General features: G+C 45.4%; 1 protein-coding gene across 1 annotated transcript in view; it reads right to left on the reverse strand.

Annotated features, from left to right (window-relative positions):
- astn1 (astrotactin 1) overlaps positions 1-19922 on the reverse strand; it is a 115274-nt gene that overhangs the window by 54159 nt on the left and 41193 nt on the right. Inside the window, exons 9-15 of the mRNA XM_019869320.1 lie at positions 15044-15128; positions 14149-14223; positions 12145-12282; positions 8717-8867; positions 3422-3588; positions 3090-3284; positions 705-832 (exon numbers count right to left, since the gene is read on the reverse strand). Coding sequence (XP_019724879.1) covers positions 705-832; positions 3090-3284; positions 3422-3588; positions 8717-8867; positions 12145-12282; positions 14149-14223; positions 15044-15128 — 939 coding nt within the window. The remainder of the gene's footprint in view (positions 1-704; positions 833-3089; positions 3285-3421; positions 3589-8716; positions 8868-12144; positions 12283-14148; positions 14224-15043; positions 15129-19922) is intronic.

Below are 19922 nucleotides of genomic sequence, written 5' to 3' on the forward strand. Positions count from 1 at the left end.
TTCTTCCCCCCACTCGCCCGTGATTATCAACCTCGAAACAGTGCCACACAGAAGAATCAAAAAGGTCGCGTTTTGTATTTGTGAGAGTGATTAAGAAGCATTTTGAGACACGTTTCATCAAGTTGTGAGGACAATCTGACGGCCTCTAAGGAAGACGTGATTCACACAAACACAAGTACAGGTGTGTGTGTGTGTGTGTGTGTGTGTACATATATATATATAATGCGTGGCAGAACGCGTTGTTGGATGATGAGAGCACGCCAACGCGCATGTGTGTGTCCTTGGCGTTTCGTTGGGCGAGAGGCAACACAAGTGCCCCGGAGGACAATTTGTTTTTAGAAAGCGCCTGACTGCATAATGGACATTTTGCCACCGTTGGCTAATGAGGCCGAGTGTGGCTAAAGCATACAGAACATCCATGTCCGTAACGTTCAACGTGATGCTTTGTGCACGTGCCTATGACATCACAGATGTGTTCCATTCATATGCAAAGTCATCATTGTGTTCCTGTCTCCATTGATAAACATGGTTTCACAGTTTCAAAACTTTTCAAGGGGGAGTGTATGTGCAGGTTATGCATGGAATGAAGATCAAGAATCAAGAGTGTAAAGGACACACGTAATCCTCCCAACACAAATAAAGGCGAGTGACTTTCTTCGAAAAAAGACCACATATGCTTTCTTGCTCGGTCAGAAAATTCTTACCTGTGAGGTATTCTGGGTCGGGCGCAGGGTCTAAAAGTTGCTCGTGACACTGAACTTCTGTTGGCACAGATGCCACCACCATGCCATCTGGAAGCTGCTGCTCAATACCTCGAGCAAAGTTTTTTTGTCTGGTAAGGGGGGGAAAAAAAGTGCTTTTTAGAGAGAATAGGGAGATCACATGGTGAGTGCGAAAGGACGACGGATTGAAAAATAATGATGAGTCATTCCATTAAATTACCAATCAGCGCTGGAAAATGTGCGGGAAATGAGTGGGCCCAAATTTGGCGCCATTGTGATGCAGAACCGTGATTCATGATCCAAGTACATGCCCACTTTGGGCTTGCCACACGCCCACTCAACTCAGGAAAAATGACCCGTGGTAACTTGCATGGCATCTAAAACGTTGCATCAGCTGCCAATCACAGACGAGAAAATAAACATGCCTTGCTTTGCTTTAAAGCAGAAGGATTCTCTGAGTGGTCCCAAACACACACACATACAAGCACATACCCTGGTGCCTGAGATCTGTGTTGGCAAAAATAACTAACTAAATAACTAAACCATACTGTTTCATTAATTTTAATACTGAATGATCAGGTGACAATAGCACAGTCCATTAAATGAAAATGTGCATTTTTCAAACCGTATTTTGGGCATGGAATCAGGAAATCAATATTGAGTAGCAAGCGTGCAGAGTATTGTATTGAGCCACATCATTTGTCATTACGCTTTGAATGCAATGACTCATCATTTCTTTCAACGATGATATCCTGCTTTTGTTTGTTGCCAGGAGTTACTCCTCGCTAATCTAATTAATTTGATGTCGTCCATCATTCTCTGTCTGACTGCAGCTTATGTCCGTACTTGACAGAAGAGAACCTGTCACTCTTCCGGATGAGCGTACAAAACAATGAGTTACCTCTGGCAAATATTGAATTAGAAGTGTGAGAAGTCGTCGTGCCAACACACCGCTTCAACTCAAGTTGTCGACAGAGGTGGGATTGCTCTTTTCCACATCAAATTAAGAACAACAGTGACCCAATCGGAGCACAGATTATTTACATAGTGACTATTTTTTAATATTAATGAGTAAATCTCTCATTCCAAATCACAGACACAAGCGACCGATGAAAATAGCTTCCAAAAGTGTGTTCTGCTCATTTCCAACCAAAATTAGCTTGCAAATCTGTTAAAAAAAATTGTGAAATGCAACACTGAAAATAACCATTTATTTATTCTTTTTTTGGGGGGGCGGGGGGGTGTCAATGTGTAATAACTTGTTCCCCGGTAGCCAGGAAAGGTTGATGAAGAAAACTCTCTCTTTGTCCCTCAGTCTATGTCTATGTTTCTGTCTTGTGTCATTCTCTCGCTCTCTCTTCAACTCGGTCTGTAGGTCTCTTAATGGGCGGTTTGTTTTCGGTAGCAGATTGTAAGCAGCCCTTGACTTTGGGAGCCGATGACTTTGCTGACCTCAAAAAAAAAAAAATAAATTTTTTTTTTTTTTTTTTTTGTGGGGGGGGGGGGGGGGGGGTGTCAATGTGTAATAACTTGTTCCCCGGTAGCCAGGAAAGGTTGATGAAGAAAACTCTCTCTTTGTCCCTCAGTCTATGTCTATGTTTCTGTCTTGTGTCATTCTCTCGCTCTCTCTTCAACTCGGTCTGTAGGTCTCTTAATGGGCGGTTTGTTTTCGGTAGCAGATTGTAAGCAGCCCTTGACTTTGGTAGCCGATGACTTTGCTGACCTCGCGGGCCTCCTGTGTAAATAAGTGCAGCGTGTGGAAAATAATAATGAGCTGCCCTAAAATGACTCTCATACTAAAGAGATATCATCCAAACAGGGAACGGCACTATATCCTTGTGTGACTTCATATCCAACCCCCAGAGGCATTGGAGGGAGGGGCCTTTTCAGACTTTTGGATCTTCGGTGGGTTTGCTTTCGATGAGAGAGAAGCAAAATATCTAAAAAAATACCCCAAAACGCCCCCATCAAAATATGAATTTAATATATTCGCAACCATTCATTTTTTTAAGATATCCATATTTTTCAGTAGGTCTTCGAGATCCCTGGTTCCTTGTCAAATGGCTTCCACACGTCTCCCTTTTCCAGCGCACTTTGGTGTCGCTGCTGTGCTTGGCTATCCTCGCCTCGGTTTGCGGCAGTTGTTTTTCAATTTTAGAAATCGTACCTCAGGAAGCCGCCAAAGCTACCGTTGAAAACAGCAGTCTGAACAAACTAAACCGTTTTTCTTGACGCCAAGAACTTGGGAACAGGTTCCGAGTTTGACGGCGACCACTAAAACGCTTTGCGAATGTCCGGCGAACATCTTTGCGACCTTTGGCACTCTTCGACGGACTTGAGCCCAAAAATAACATTCGGACGTTTTACCTGAACGTGGCCTTGAGGATTTGTCCAGAGGTGCTCTCTTTGGTGTGATTGTTGTAGCCATAAAAAAGGTCTCCAAACACAGTCTGGTTCGCTGGAATGTCTGTAGCTTCCCCACATTCTATCGCGTCTGAGCAGGCATCAGATAATGGCAGGCATGCTCTCCCATCTGGCCCCCGCTTGTAGTCTTCAATACAGCTAGAGAGAAAAAATATATTTAGACATAATATGTGTGCTTGTGTGTCTGTATGTAAGTGCGTGTATAGATAATTGATTTATTTATTTAGCTTCCAGACAGAGCTCATCAGCATGAAACTATTGAACTACGAACTTACCCACAGAACATCTGAATGTTATAAAGAGTTGGATCATCTTCCAGAGGCGCCAGTTGCTGGAGACACAGTTGCTCACAACCGCCATTGAACCCGTCAGAGCAATCGATGCCAATGTGGTGGTCATAGCAACCACTCCCATCCTTCATCGGACTCAACCCTGGGGGGCACTAGAGGAGAAGCGTTGGAAAACAAAACAAAAAAAAAACCAGTCCTTCAGGTTTGTTTTCATTTGTTTCTCTTTAGTGGCGTATGAGACAAATCCATAACAGCGGTATCTGATTGTTTAAAAGTTGTACAGTGCATGAAGTGTGCGGTCGTCTGTAAGTTAGCAGCCTTAAATCTGCACTCAGGTTTCCTCTGGAAGCACCATGCCTTTTAATCCTCTTTTTAAATGGAGATAAATTCCTCTGGTGCTTTTTGGAGCTTAAGGGAATCAGCACTGTGCCAATGCCAAACAGCAACAAATCCCCATAAGAGCAGTCGGATGAGACAAACACTTTTCAAAGTTGTCTGATTGGCAGATCAATGAAGAGGCACACATAGATGAGTGAGACAAGGAGATGACTCAATTCCTCCTGAAATCATTCTGCTTTGTAGATCCATCCATTTTCTCATCGGCTTCTCCTCGCGAGAACGGCGGGCGCGCCGGAGCCCATCCCGGCCGTCTTGGGTTGCCGCGGAACCGGTTGCCAGCCAATCACAGAGCACACATAGACAACCAACCGTTCGCCCTCACCATCAAACCTGCGGACAATTCCAAGTGTGCCATCGACTTGCGGTACACGTTTATGGAATGTGGGAGGAAAGCGGAGTACCCGGAGAAAACCCAGGGAGCACATGTCAACTCCACAAAGGAAGGCTGGAGCTCAGAATTGAACCCTGCACCTCTGCACAGTCAGCCGGACACGCAAACCAGTCAATCACCGTGCCGCCCTTTGGACATAGATCTACATTTAAAAGCAAAGTAAAGAAAAGTAGGTCACCAAAATGACTAACACAACGTACAGCAAAAGCAAAAGCTTTTGAAAACATTGATTAGAGAAACACTTTTAAAAGGCCCTTCATTGTAAATATGGGGTGGGGAGCATCCTTTTGAACCTGCATTTATTTACACTACACACGGACTCTCTTTCTCTTGGCGGCTCATTTTATTTGCTTAATGCTGATTCACGGCGTTTGCTTTGAGCTCCGGGCTCCACTAATTGATCCGAGTCAACTGACCTCAGAATCCCGCGGGCTGTATATTCAATTAGGATGTATTCAGGACCCAAAGCATTGGGTGATTTATTGTCCGCTCACATCATTTTAAAATGTCTTCTACAGCTGACTGGGAGCCAGTGTCAAGCCTTTAGGACAGGATTAATATGCTCTGATCTCTTTGTTGCGGTAAGAACCCGAGCTGCAGCGTTCTGAATGAGCTGCAGGTGTTTGATGCTCATTTGGGGGAACCCAGCCAGATGACCGCGAGAATAATCAAGTACTACTCAAGATCAAAGCATGGGTAAGCTTCTCCCGATCTGGTTGAAACGTGCCACCCTTCAACCCGGATACGTTTTTCAGTTGGTTTTAGCGATTGATTTGTTATGACCGCTGAAAGTCAAGACAAACGTCTTGTAAGAAAATATGTCACTTTGGAGTGGGACTTGACTTCCACCCAACTACAACAGACTGGATATGTTCCATCCATCCATCTGTCCGATTTCTAACCCACTTCTTCTCAGGAACTTTTATTTTTTTTTTGCTTCTTGACATCAACAAATCAATTTATTGAGATGATATATCAGGGCTGTTTAGTGAGATTATATTGGTATTCATTTTGAGATGGCTAATTCCTGTAGGTAAGAAAGACCAGCGTCCCACCTGCCTCGTTCTGAGCGCATGTCGTTTGGAAATGCTAATCGTGCACGTTCCAGTGTTTTTATCCAAAGTAAACGGCAAAGGTGTGCTGGCGGTTTCATTCAATTTGTGCATGCAATCTGTGCGTCATTGGAGGCTTGACTGACTAAAGTGGCAGCCGCTGCACCTGGGGATGGCTTTCAGGCAAATCCTGTCATCCTGAAGATAAGCTCAGGAAAAGCTTTACTCAGCTGTGATGGCATCGGCAGAAGTGACACAAATGGAGGGTGACCACAGGAAAAACTTCCGCTCAGGTCACCGGTGTACCGCACCAATCGGCTATAGAGCTCGTCCTTTTTGTTATTCATTAGCATACTGTCGGTAATGGTGGCGTTAGCTCGGAATGCGCACTTCACTTCAGATTGTTTGTGCATACGCCGATGTGAACTACAGAGCAGAGGTGCCCAACCATTGCGGACCGGTACCGGGCCTCAGACCATTTGGGACCGCGCCACGCAGAGACGGACCTGCGAGCCGTGAGTATATTTACTCCACTGGACGTGGCGGAAACGTGGGCGACTCTAGCCAATGGCAGTCGCCCTTTTAACATTGCAAGTTGAAATTGACAGAATCAGCTGAGGAATGAAACAGAACAAACTTGTCACAAATTGATGGGCAGCTGACGGGCAGCCATGACCTCCCAAGATGAAGCGAATTGGACAAGTTCCTCCCCTGGCACAGAGCGACGTGGAGGACGGAGCTGATGCGCACGCTCGGTCGTCAAAAACAAGGCAATACAAGCAACCCCTTGAATCATTTGAACAAGTAGCACCCGAGTGATCAAGCGAAAAGCAGGAAAATGAGAGCGGAGTCCGCGACAGCCCGCTCGCGTAAACATGAGCAGTTTCGTCGCTAATGACGAGCCGGCAGCCGCCGGATGAAAGCAGCGATCAATCGCGTCGTCTTTTGATCACTCACATTTGCAAGCAGCAATGGTGCTGACGCTGTATGGAGGATCAGCACTTCAAAATATTGTTTACATTACGATAGGCTCTATTTATCATTCCTAATTGGCCCGTTTCGTAGTAGTTTGCTTTGATAGTTTGTTTTATTCTACATTTGCCGGACAGTAGAATTACACTGTTTGAAATGAATGGGAAAAAAATCTGCTAATAAAATATTTAATTTGTCTATAATTACCTTTCTTGTCAGAAGCAGTGCTTTAAAACCGGCAATTTAAAAGCAATGGTGGTTGTCACCGGTCCCGTGACACCCAAAAAGGTCGGGACCACTGCTATTCAGCACATGATGAAACTGTGTCTTTTGATGTTGGCAGGTAATTATCACCTCCCACATTTCTCTCATGTTCCGTCTTTTTTTTGAAAGGGATTCCTCCCACAAAATTGTGACATTTGGGAACAAGAGAATCGGGCCTTTGAAAAGCAGCAATTTCCTTCAGTTTGCGATGGGAGAAGGCGAAAGGTCAAAGCGTCCTTTCGTATTGCGCCCCTCTGCCTGCTGCCGACGGTCTCGTGGGCATTTGGGAAATGCCCCGGTTTTCGGTCTTTCATTTGTCCAGGATGCATACAATTAGTGGCCAGTGAGGCAATAAGATCAATGTTCTACACGTCTGACTCAAAGTGGAGTGGAGTTTCCACTTGACATTTCGGCGTCGAGACATGCCGGAATGGCTCCAGTACTTCAAAGTGCTGGCGAGAAATTCCGACGCTGGCATCCCTTCATTTAAAAAGCAATGAGGTTTCTCTGAACTTTCAGTGGCATATTCCAGTGCAACTTTAGAAAGTTATTTCACATTGTGCAAAACCTATTCCAAAAAGTAACATGCATGGGCGCAACTGATGTATCAATACATTACGAAGCAGTGCTTTGACCAACGGGACGACGCACATGTGGCATTGGACTCTTGCGGCATCCGCTCACCTCTGGGACAGAACCCATATATTAATCATAACACATATGTACATACACAAACCAAACAAACTGTATTTTCACAACCATAAACGTCTCAAATTTTCTGCAAAATGGATGAAGCGGGTGGCCTTGTGCATGTACCGAGTTGCAGAATCTGCAGAAGCTGCTGTGTGCCTTGGAAGGAGGGAAGGAGTTCAAGTGGGAAGGAGCATCCACCTGAAAGTCTCTCATCAAAGTATTTGGCAAACAATGAACCCAAACCAACTCCACTTTTTCGTGACAGCTTCTGACTGTTGGAGAGGATTTAGAATGCGGAAAGAAAATACGAGCAGACAGCTCGATGATTGCGCAAATAGGAACGTTACGTATATCCTCAACAGATGGAGGTTAGTTAAAAAAAGAAAAAAAAAACGGAACTAGCTGCCACATATGTTGGTTGCTACGCAACCGCTCCGGACAATTAGTGTGCTGTGACGTGGACGGGAAATTTGTTCGACAAGAGTCAAATTGTTGAAAACATATTTAGTTTGGGATATGATAAAAAATCCTTGGAGAGGGAGCTCCTCTTCCAAGCTGCACGTTCAATCATGAGACGATGCGTTTCAATTGCACCCTATGTTGTAACCGACTCATTGCCTGCTGAGGGTCACGTCAATTGATGTTCCACTCTCTTTCGCCGTGTTCGTCACATCAGCTCAATTGAACACGTACAACACATTGGACAGAATATCAGACGCTTTGGATGAGAAAGTCATTACAATGCATCACACTACCAAGGGAGACATTGCAAAAAAACTTCAAATCAACCTGATCTGGACCAACATGACGGGACACTTCATTCACATTTTGTCCAAGTACCTTCTGAGGCAATAACGGCAATCAAATGAAGCACCTTGTGCTGAGCTCAGCTTCAAGTGGATTCAGCTCAGGGCTCTTCCTAATCGTCTAAAGTAGGGCCGCATGATAACGATCAGGAAAAAAAAGACGTGGCATTCATTGGGATCGATGACAAGGTACCTCTCAGATACAGCAAAGATTTGCTCCGGTCGCCATCACGAGGCGCCGAGCAAGTCAACATGGCGCGGCCATTACTGGTGGGCGCTCTTTTTTTTTCTCCCCCCAACTACTAAAACTTTTGTTTTTTTAAGACTGAGAACTGCTGTTGTGATTGCAGCTGTAAAGGGGTGGAAGGCGTCCTCGAGTAATTCGGGTCCCTCTATTCATAAAATGCTTGAGGATTTTATTATTATTATTATCTTTTTTTTTCCCCCGCCTTGGGCTACCGTTTAGTTTTATTATGGGAAATTCATACAGACAAATCCTGACCCTGCAGATTCCAGACACCCTGCGCAGTGTGGAGCAAGGCAAGCCGAGTAGAGAACCGAGCCTTCTTGACGTGTTGTAAGGTTGGTTGTTTGGAGCCTTCCATATTCGGGCTCCTATTGGCATGGCAACGTGACCTTGGTCATCACGGCAAAATCCTACGTGGTCCGTTGACTACGTCCCGTAAGACAACAGACAACTTACCACGCATCCGCTGGAGTCTAGTTTTCTGTCAGAGATGCAGCGGAAATTGCGGCTGCAGCCTCCGTTGTCTTTGCTGCAGTCTCTGACGGGTCCAAATGAGTCGAGGAGAACCTCCAAAGAGTCAAAGGACGAGCTGATCATCAATTCTTCCCTGTAAAAGACATTATGGCAACAGACGGTTGCTAGCATGTCAGCACATTGGTCAATCATCGGTCGAATGACAGGTGGAACTCAATATGACGACAAGGCAAAAAAAACAACCAAAAATGCAAATTTCTGTTTTCTCCCAGAACCCTGATATCCGAGCTCTTTCTGCAGATACCGTCTCCAGCCATGCAAAAGATGGCAGGGAACCTGTGCTGGAGCCGGAGGATGCCCTCGCTTGGAAATACACTCACTCACGTCACCGCAGAAGCCACGCCCTCATGGTTTTCATCGGAGAAAAGACAAATGTCTTGCCTCCTTTTATTTCATAGCAAAAATGCTATCTTCAAACCCCATTTTTCCTCAGAGATTTGCTTTATGCTTTGTTGTCACTGATGGGGGGAAGGGGGGGCTGTTAAGCGGAGTGTCTGCGGATGATGAAACGCACAGCAAGTGTAAATACTAAATTATTTTGGAACTCCGGTGAGAGTGAAAAACAAAAAAAGGGGTTTTCATTCAATTCCGAATCCAGAGAGCAATCACTGTGGTGTGAATTTCAAAAGTGGTCCATTGCATGAGCTCATCAAACTGTCAGATTGAAATCCCGCCAAATGTTCAAGACTTTACAGTTTGCTGTCCGCTACATTTTTCAGGCCGTTACTCCAAATGAAATTCACTCTAGGCTACCAAATGTGCAGGAAACGCAAGCGAGGAACTTCTCATTCAAATGTATTGAAAAAAGCAGACATGCTACATAAAAGAACGATGAGGCTCGGTCTTGGAAAAATACACAAAAGTCGCAAGCACCTATGCGTCGGGAGTTTGAAGAAAGTCAATGGAGACAGCGACCGATTTGGAAGCTTCTCATGACGAGATTCTGTGGCACAGCTGTCTGAGGATGAAAGGAGCCCCGAACGCCGGAAGCTCGGCAGTACGTACAAAAATAGCCGTTTATGAGCCAGTTCATTTGCCAATTATTATGATCAAAATGCTTCAGCGTCATCTTAGTCTGCAATTAACGTGCCTTAGTCACTTCGACAGCTCAGAGGGAGACGTGGAAGCTGCCAAGAAGGAATGCGGCGATCGAGTCCGTGAATGAACATGAAAAGAATAAATACGCCACAAACGGTGATCTGTTAGTGCTGACGCACATTCCCAATCGCGACGAGCAGCGCGATACGCTGACTACGGACCAATTTGGGTGACCTAGCAACGTGAAATCAAATGGTGAAGCGTTTCGGCTCCGAAGCGCCTCGAAGATGTCCGACGACGTTGCGACTATAGTACGTGGGAGTCCAACAGTTGGAGGCACTTGAGTGCCGAAGCGCATGCGCGCCGCAGGAATGGCGTCGCCCACTCACTCGGACTTAGACAAGCACTGAAAGAACATTTTTGGCGCTCAACCGCACAACATGGGGTTGTGGCCATGGTAAAGCTGCGCACTACCCGGCATGATCTGATTTGTCGTGCCGGTGGCGGGGCCGTCGCTGGTGACGTGCCCCGGGTACCCCCTACTGATGGCCGAGAGGGACGTGTCCACGGACAACGCCGTTCTCTCTTTGCCACGCTGGGAAATAAATGCGTGGCTTTACCATCCGAAGTTGCGAAAAATAAAGAAACGGCGTATATCTATTAATAATGTATTACTGTAATAATACGGAAGCATATTTAGAATTTCACATGGGTGACCTAGCAACAGCTTTGGCCAGGATGGCGCAAGACATATCGCATCCGATGCATTCAGATGACTCATGTCATTTCAATTCTTCTCTTTATTTTGTGCAGAGGGTGCGGGGCCTGGCGAGGAACGAGCAAACAGCCATAAGCAATCCCAACATGTCTTACCCGATGTTATGTTTTGTACAAAAGGGGGTTCTCCGGAGAGTAAGAATACATCAACCATCTATTTCTGATTTCAGCTTTGTCTTGGGACCACTGGCCCTAATTACAGTTGATCAAGCTCTCGGCACAGGGCGGGGGAAATAGTCCAAATAGTTCCATGCTCATTAAAATAAAATGATGTGGGGGTATTCATTTAAGCGGGGCTAATTTTACCTGGCATTATTTTCACAGGGCAAATAACAATCTGCAAATTAGGGCAGGATTTGACACGCCGATGCGCGCTAAATTGTTTACAAAGCATGTTCCGGCCTACACTTGAAAGTCAATTCTCACCACTAATGACATTATCCCGCATCTCCCGCTTAACCGCATCCTGTCCACGCGTACTTTTATGCAAGAACAGAATGCTCTCAAAACGGCAAGTGTCATTCCGCACGCTGTGCGTCAATAATCCCACTCGGATCACTTTATTGTATAAGACGTGTCTGCTCCTTCAAAGATGAGAGGTAAAAACAGGGATTGAGCAGCAAATCAAGCCAACCCAATAAACGCTGTTTGTTCAAACGCCCACAAGAAATATCGGCGAAGAAACGTCGAAATATTAAAACGGCAAATGTGGGTACTTTCTATTTCTAAAGATTGTTTTCATAGCCAAAAGGTTGCCGTCAGACATTCATAGTCAGATGAATGCTTCTTGTAATCCTTACACAATGGATGGAAAAGGTTCATTTCTGCATTGTCACTTATCCGCAGGTGAGAGGCAAGAAAACCCGCGTGAGTGCCGGGAGAATGTGCAAACTCCAAGTTTCCAAGATCAGTAGGAAGGTGGAAGAGTAGAAGGAAAAAAAAAATCATTCTCACGTGAAATGCATGACAAAGGTCTTGATTACTTCTCGACGAAACGATAATGCCTCATGTTAACTTGGGCACGTTTTCCTCCATCCATCCACTACTCTGCTTCTCCTCACGAGGGTCGCGGGGGTGCGCGGGAGTCTATCCCAGCCATCTTCGGGGGCAGTAGAAAGTGGTCGCCAACCCATCGCAGGGCACACATAGACAAACAGCCTTCCGCGCTCAAACTCAGGGACAATTTGGAGCGTTCCATGAACCTGCCGCACATGCTTTTGGAAGGTGGGAGGAAACCGGACTACCCGGAGAAAAGCCACGCAGGCACGGGGAGCTCACGCCGACTCCACGCAGGAAGGCGGGAGCCCAGATTCAAACCGTGGACCTCTTCGCTGGGAGGCCGACATGTTAAGCAGTCGTCCGGCGTGTCGCCAGACATATTTTCATTCTGTTCGTAAATATCACAGAATAAATACCACAACACACCGAGCCACAGTAACGATTTGACTCTCCATCACACGAACGGGTGTAAACACACGGCACGCGGCATGACAAAGGTCGTAGAGTCAACAGTGCAAGAATTTCCCATTGCTCACCTCACATCGACAGCGTCCTCCATGACCGTCATGTCAGTCTTGCATTTAGCAGAGGGGTTGATGGCGAGCTCGGCGGGTGGGATGACAAAGCTTTTACTCAACGGCAGCCACATCCCTTCTCCTAAGGTGTACGTGAATCTGCAGAAGAGAGTGTGGCCCAAAAAGTGTTCATGTCTTTGAAATGTAACCTGAATACAATGACGACGTAACCAACCAAATTGTTTGCACGGAGATAAGACCGTACGGTCCAACTTGATAGTTTTGATGGGGATCGGGGTGGCAGGTGCTTTCTTATTTTCATGGAATAAAATGAATCATCTTAATGGGTGTAGGTGGGCCAAAGGCCAATCAAATGTGCGCACAGTCAAAGGGCGACATGAGAAAACAAGTTCCGATACGTTGAGGGGAAGATACAAAGAGGAGCATGTCCTTGGCCCCCACGGTAGCGCAACACGTGACCCGAATCCCCCACCAAAGATCGTCAATTGGCATTTATAGACCTCGGCAGGCGAGCGACAAACAATCCAAAGATTGACTTGCTGGTGATCACACTCGGAATCATCTTTATTGGCAAAGCGTGAAAAAAAACAAACACACAAACAAGGAATTTGTCTTTGGTAGTTTGAGCCACTCTCGTCTTACAAAAAGAGCCCATGATGACAACACAAACATTTAGAACGTAACACAAGTCCAGAGAGTCGTAAAGCAATAAAAGGATACATTAGTGTAGTTGCAACAAAGAATGACAGCTGTGCAAATGACGCGCAGGGTCATCAAGCAATCGTAACGTAAGCGGTACTGCAGTCATCATGACAATTAAAAACACAGGGACGCAGCATCAGGGGTGCAAAGCGGGCTCCGCCTGGAGTCAAGTCCAATTTATTGACTTGGATGTAGCCCTTAACCACAGAAAGAGTCTCAAAGGGCTCCACAAACCCACAGTTGAGAAATATTAACGGCATTCCTCCCTGATTTTAACCACACGGGATGCCAAGGAAAAACTAACAAAAACAACAACATCAAAAGTCATTGAGAAGGAGGCGAAGATGGGCTTTTGAATTATGAGTCACGCGTTAGAGAGTTGCAAGAGGGACGAAGCTATTAGATTGTCTCCTGGTTTTCGTGTGCATAGTTCAACAGAACCTGCCTGAGCAAAGGAGCTGGATGAGGTGGTGACCAAGATGCGAAGGGTTCAAGAGAAGTTTTCTTGTCTTAGTACTTGCAGTGTGCAAAGCCTCAAGAGTGGGTTAGGTGGGTATCTTCTAGGCAGTGCTAGCTGTGCGTTTGCAGTTCCAAAACAGACACAACACAGGGCTGATTCATCGACTGTTGCATCGAACCGCCTCAACAGCACCTGCGGCAGGCCCCGTTTCCTCGACAGCTGCGGGAAGTACTGCCCATAAAATGACAATCAGTCAGAGCCGTGTCAGGAGTCACTCTGGCGAAGTCGCGCCTCCTACCATTGAACTAATCCTCTCAGAACTTTATAGCGATAAAATAATGGAGCAAGTTCAACTACTTCTGTTTCATTTGAATGCAGTCGATACCCTTTCATGCTTGCTGAATAGATTTGTGTCTCAAGTTTTTTCTCAGGCCATCAGAGAACACCAGGGACCCCAACATAAGACAAAATTACGTCTCGCTTCCAACATACAATGACAGCTTTTGAAGGTATACAGCAGACAGAGTTTTTTCTCGGGCCATCAGAGAACACCAGGGACCCCAACCTAAGACAAAATCACATCTCGTGATTCAAAAGCTGTCATACAATGACAGCTTTTGAAGGTATACAGCAGACAGAACTTTTCTCGCCACAATATAAAGCCCTCACATATCCATTAATGATGGAACATGTTGCTGAAAAACCATACCTGAAAATGCGATCAGAAGGTTGTTCTCCCATCACAAGATCAAAACCACGCTGGGACTTTTCTCGCCACGATATAAACCCCTCACATATCCATTGATGATGGAACATGTTGCTGAAAAACAGGTTCACCATACCTGAAAATGCGATCAGAGGGTTGTTCTCCCATCACAAGATCAAAACCACGCTGGAAGATGGTGTAAGGCCAAGGCCTATGGTGATTAAAAAAAAAAATCTTGAGAGGTCACAAGAGCAAATAAACAAAAAGGCTAAGAATTAAAATAAACCTCCTAAAATGAACGCAGGGTGCTGATATTTTGTGTGTGTGTGTGTGTGTGTGTGTGTGTGTGTGTGTGTGTGTTATCCTACTGACGTTAAGTCAAAAATGTCTCACTTCAAGTCATTCCTCGCACTCAGAGGCATATAAAAAGCACATTGCCAGGATATGTGGGATATCGATACAGACCGCCGTACGTATTTGATTCAGTAAATAAATAAATGAAACAGGTGGCGTCATATATTTTGTCACCATATGTTGCCAATAGTTCACAGCTCGTGCAAAATAAAGTGACAATATATTCAAATGTTCATGTTTTGCATCAAACTAAATTAAAGACATTTCATTTCCAGTGGACTGAACAAATCAGCTACCGATCTGTAAAAAAATAAATAAATAAAAGATTGTTGGTGGGCGGTATGCGTTGAGAGATTTTCAAAATGGAATCACACATCAATCAATCACCAAAAAAATAAATAAATAAAAGAGTGTTGGTGGGCGGTATGCATTGAGAGAAGATTTTCAAAATGGAATCACACATCAATCAATCACAGACAGGCGCCATTTCATCAAAGAGGGTGGGCAGTGGCATGGTGGTGTTGTCGGCACACTTTCAAAACAACACAACCGATTCCATCGGACGGGTGACGTCAACTGCGATGTGGCGGGGGCATGAGGTTCTGTGGATCAGCCCCGCCCTTTGCACGCCACTGGGATCAAACAATAACCCAAATGAAGTGAGGATGTGTACTTACCCCTGATTGGGCCCCCACTCACTACGGATGCAGAGGTGCTTGTGGACTGGGTCCTTCATGTAGCCATTAAGGCAAATGCATTCCCCTGTCAAAAGAAATGCACCGATTCAATCAGGCATCATTGAGGCTAAGCAGGGATGCACGCAAACCGATTTAAAATAAGACAGGACACATAACTCAACTTAACTGTATTTCTCAAGCACTTTAAAACCACTAATGCAATATACAATATACAATATAAGTGCTGTCTATGAAGCAAAAATTATTCAAACAACAACAAACAATTCATAACGAAGACAGTAGAAAGCGCAAAAGCACCCAAACTAAAACTCAAGTCTCATGCTGAATTAAAAGCCAAAGAAAATTTTTTCAAAGATGGGCAGCGAGGAGGTTTGCCAAAGGTTCAGCGGGAGGTCATTCCAAAGGGAGGGACCGGCAACGGAAAAGCCTCCATCCCTTCAGAGCCCCCGCTTAGTTCTCGCTACCTCTCATAGTGCCTGGTCCGCAGACCCGCCTTTCCTCTTACGAGCACCAGTCAAGAGGCAAGCAGTGGCATTCTGGACCAACTGGAGACGCTTCATGGAGGATTGGCTGACTCCAAAGTCAAGTGCATGGCAAACATCCAGATGCCGAGATGTGACAAAGGCGTGAATGACTCCTATCTCAAAGTCCTCACCGAAGTCGAGGCTTGACTTTGGCCGGCTGCCACAGATGAAAGAAGCCGGATTTGACAACGGTTCTAATTTACCGCTCAAATTCAAAATCACTGTCTAATGTCAGATTCAAGTTGAAGAGATTGTTGGCTTCAGATAAGGGGCCGGGGGCCCAAGTCGGCAGGATGGGAGGGACGAGGGCCACTGGGACCAAACATCAGCGCTTCTGGCTTCTTTTCATTGAAATTGGAGAAACTCAAGTGCCATCCAGGTCTTGATTTTCCTCCAGACAGGATAAAAGCAGCTTCAATGAGAAAGCGTCTTTTTTGCTCAGCGGGACAAAGATCTGACAGTCAACCACTTCAACCCAATTTAAAGCACCAACTTCTACACCATCTGGTAAATTGTGCAAATTTTAGAACTCTGTATGGATAACAGAAATCATCCATGGAACAGAAAACACTGACCAAACAAAACAAAGCTGATGGAAACACAAAAGCAAAACAAAGAGGAGCTTCAAAATTCAAAAACACCTTTAATGAAAACGCCACGCGTCGAAAAGCAAGGTAACCGTCTATCAACAGGAGAACATGGCGGGTGGAATTGGGGTGTGGACTTTGGGGCTGCTGTAGCAAAACCATACAGCCACTGGCCTGTCTCATTTCATGGCTGGCCGACATCAAACTTGAAACAACCTGAGGCGCGGTCCATGGCGCTCTCTTGTGTCCAGTTATCCACTTCACTCCGAAAAAGCTTGTTTGGCCAACATATTTGAGAGCAATTGCAGACGCGACTGCACCGTCTCACCACATGATAAATGTAATCCTGTAAAATAACCACATTTTTAATAAGTGTCCCTGTAATCTGATGACGTGTTTTGCTATATGCCGGGACAAGTCGTTCATGTATTTGTATGACAATGTTATGAGTATTGTAAAAATAAAAACGTAACCTTCAGACAATAGAAGGAATTCAATGAATTGGTGGAGAAGAGCTTGCAAACGTGCACCAACATATCGGTGAGGCAGCCTTATTTCAAGTCGAATAGCACAAACATACGCGCGCGTCCGGGCCCGCCACGCTAGAATAAAGATGGCCGTGAGCCCAAATGGCATCGGTACCCCAAATAACCTGGTTTCAAGTTCTGCAGTGAAGGAGGCCCCATGTGTTCAAGCATCCCCCATCTTCTTTCACGGATCGCAAAAGCAGCACAGATGTTGCCGCGGCGCATCTCGGCTCTCATCGGTATCTTGTCTTGCAGAAAAGAGGATTGGACTTAAGCTATCCGTAGCGACTCAGCAACCTCCCTGCAGCACCCGCGCACGTGCACATGCAACCGTCCAGGCGAGCGGGAGCACATACGCGGCGGTTTTATCACAGCTCCATACAGTATTGGGGAGAAGTGCGAAATAGGAAAACATAAAATGCGAAATGAGATGGAGACAAAGTCTCCAGAAACAAAGACACTTTTCACCTATTGTTGAAAAGATGAGGAATTCATTCATCACTAAATAATCAGCTCGCTGAACGAAGGTCATGAACAATCAACGGCAGTCTATGAAGTATTCTATCTTTAATTGCCCTGGCAGAATTAAGCGGCATTTACACCCAAAATGTTTTGTCGACCTCTGCTGCACAACAGATGTATAATAGATAGGTTACGGATATCTCATTCTGCCTCACAGGGAGCACAGTTCAGCCCAAGATCAAAATAGAAGCACTGGCGGAGAGGGATGACGAGCTCATGAAACAACACCATTTTTGGCAATTCTGTTTTGTCGGCACACTCTTCTCATCGTTTGGACGTCGAATGCGGTTGGTTGCTTGGCTTGAATAGAAAACATGACATTCGGTTGCTTCACGTCTGAAGTGTGGGATAATGGCATGTGAGGGTGGAGGATCATACATTTGACTTTTTTTTGGGGGGGGGATTGATTTTTTTCTTCTCCCATATCTGATTACTGGTCATTCAAAGGCAAGCTCCCTCGCAGCAGCCCGGCCACATTTATTCGGCATCGCCCAATGCACTTATTAATCCCTGCCATGCCCCTTATGGCAAAATTAAACAGCATCGCACCAGTTGTGTTTTATGAAAACGTCTTGATGGAGCTTCATATGATTTGGCTTGAAGGCATCCGGGAATTCCATGATTACATGAAAACCAACGTCACGCCCATATGACGGAAGAGTATCGAGCAAAATTTTAAATAGAGCCCGTTGAGTTCGGCAACGTAAGTTGGCACCCAATTCGTTCTCCAGCGGTCGTCAGCGGTGCGCTCGGAAGACAAGGTGCCTACCGAAAATTCAAGACTCGCCATCATCAAGAAATACCGACACCATTCCACAAAGCGACCAAATGCTTGGGCAAACACCTTCCTGGCCCCATTCCAGTAAGTGTCCTGGACAGGATTTGACAACATCTCCTCCAAATTGCATGAAATTCCAGAAGGGTACAATGTTCCAAATACACCGGCGTCGTCATGCAGGGGCTGTAATTCCTCCTCAATTTTAGCGAGTGTGTTCCGAGTGGCTCAAAGCATAAATCATGCCGTGCTAATGCTAAGGCTCACCTGTTTCTTGATCACACTGGTGCTCACATGGGTCCAGCAGGCGTCGCCCACACAGTTCATTCACCCACGGCCCACTGGCGTTCTGCTGGTAGTACAGCAAGATCTGCGCCGGGTTCAGCCAGTCGGAGGCGTCCAATTGACTTCCCTGCAGCAAAATAAACCGTGACCCTAAGGACGGAGAAGGACAGCAAGAATGCACAGATGAAGAAAATCGAAGAAGATCGAGAAACAAAGTGAGAAACTGCAGAGATCAGATATTGCGACTTTTGCTCAAGTTGATATTCCACATTCGTAATTGTTTTCAAGTACATCTCCATTTGTGGGGACTCAGTTCAAAACGTAAACATTTGGGAAATGAAGAGAAATTGGCTGAAACCATGTCATTATATAACAGTATCGGACTAAATTGAAAATATAAAGTCAGGAATCAATGATTACATGGTCAAGCCGAGGTGAATTTCCAAAAAAAAAAAGAAAAAATACAGTCCACTTGGTACCAAAGGCTCTTTGACTGTGTGATAACACCCAGTTGTTGTGGTCATTGTGTGGGGACAAAATTGGGAGGATTGAATTCTTTTTTACCAGAGAAATGGAAACATGAAGAGTGTTTCATATAATCAGATGCACAGTTTAAAAAAAACAAAAAAACAGTGGCAGGTGGCACTACATGCCAGAATTTACTTGACAGCTGCTGCTTAATGTTTTAGTTTAGTCTCTCAAAGACATATTGCACAAACGTTATCACCATTTTTTTCTCTATTAATAAGTTTAATTGAGTGGGGGAGTGGATTGTGTTTGCACATTTTTCCCTCGAATCAACCGACATATTTGTTCCAGTTTTGCTGTGAATAGATGGCGCAAAGACCCATTTGGCAACAGCTGGAGAAGCCATGTTGATCTCTGCGCCGGTACTGACTCATCCAGACACCAGTCAGCAGTTCCTTGTGGACACTGAAGCACCACTGGAGTTTGAAATGCACTCCCTCAGCCCTCGGACTGTGATCACACCTTTAGAAGGTTTCAACTTTTCCCCCCAAATTGATTTTACGCTATCTTTGAGGATCTTGTCACACGGAAGCTGTCTGACGGAAGGGATTTGCAAGCGTCTGACTGACGCATTAGTGCGCAGGAGGGTGGTTTCCACCGGACCTGCGACATTGAGGTCATCAAAGTCGTCTTCATTTGTCCCAGGCCACTGATCAAGAAAAACAGAACCTCAACAATACAAAGTGCATGAAGGAACACGTCGATTCCACTTTGACCACAGTGGAACCTTTTCTGGAATAAATCTCTTTATGAACAAGATTTTCATCAGCCGACGGTTTACAGTAGCTGTCAATCAGACAATATGTGAGGACAGCAACGACTATCTTTTCCTTTTGCAAAGACGACAGTCAGAGTGAATGTGCCGGAGAGCACCGAGGATACAGATGAATTCATCCAGTTTGTTCATGTTACGATGATGATCATTCTGCTCCCACGTCTCAGTCGGATTTGCAGCTTACACAACACTAGCATTTTCCCTCTTCCCTCCTCTTTTGTTCTGTGTCTGGATCGGCGAAGATAGCGTTATCGCAAGTAAACAAACATCTCGAAATAATGACTTCACCTGATGTGGACGGCAAAAAGAAGTGGAGGCTGTGTCTTAATGGCATT

The sequence above is a fragment of the Hippocampus comes genome, unplaced genomic scaffold (assembly GCF_001891065.2).
Source record: "Hippocampus comes isolate QL1 unplaced genomic scaffold, H_comes_QL1_v1.1 scaffold117, whole genome shotgun sequence".
NCBI classification, from domain to species: Eukaryota; Metazoa; Chordata; class Actinopteri; order Syngnathiformes; family Syngnathidae; genus Hippocampus; species Hippocampus comes.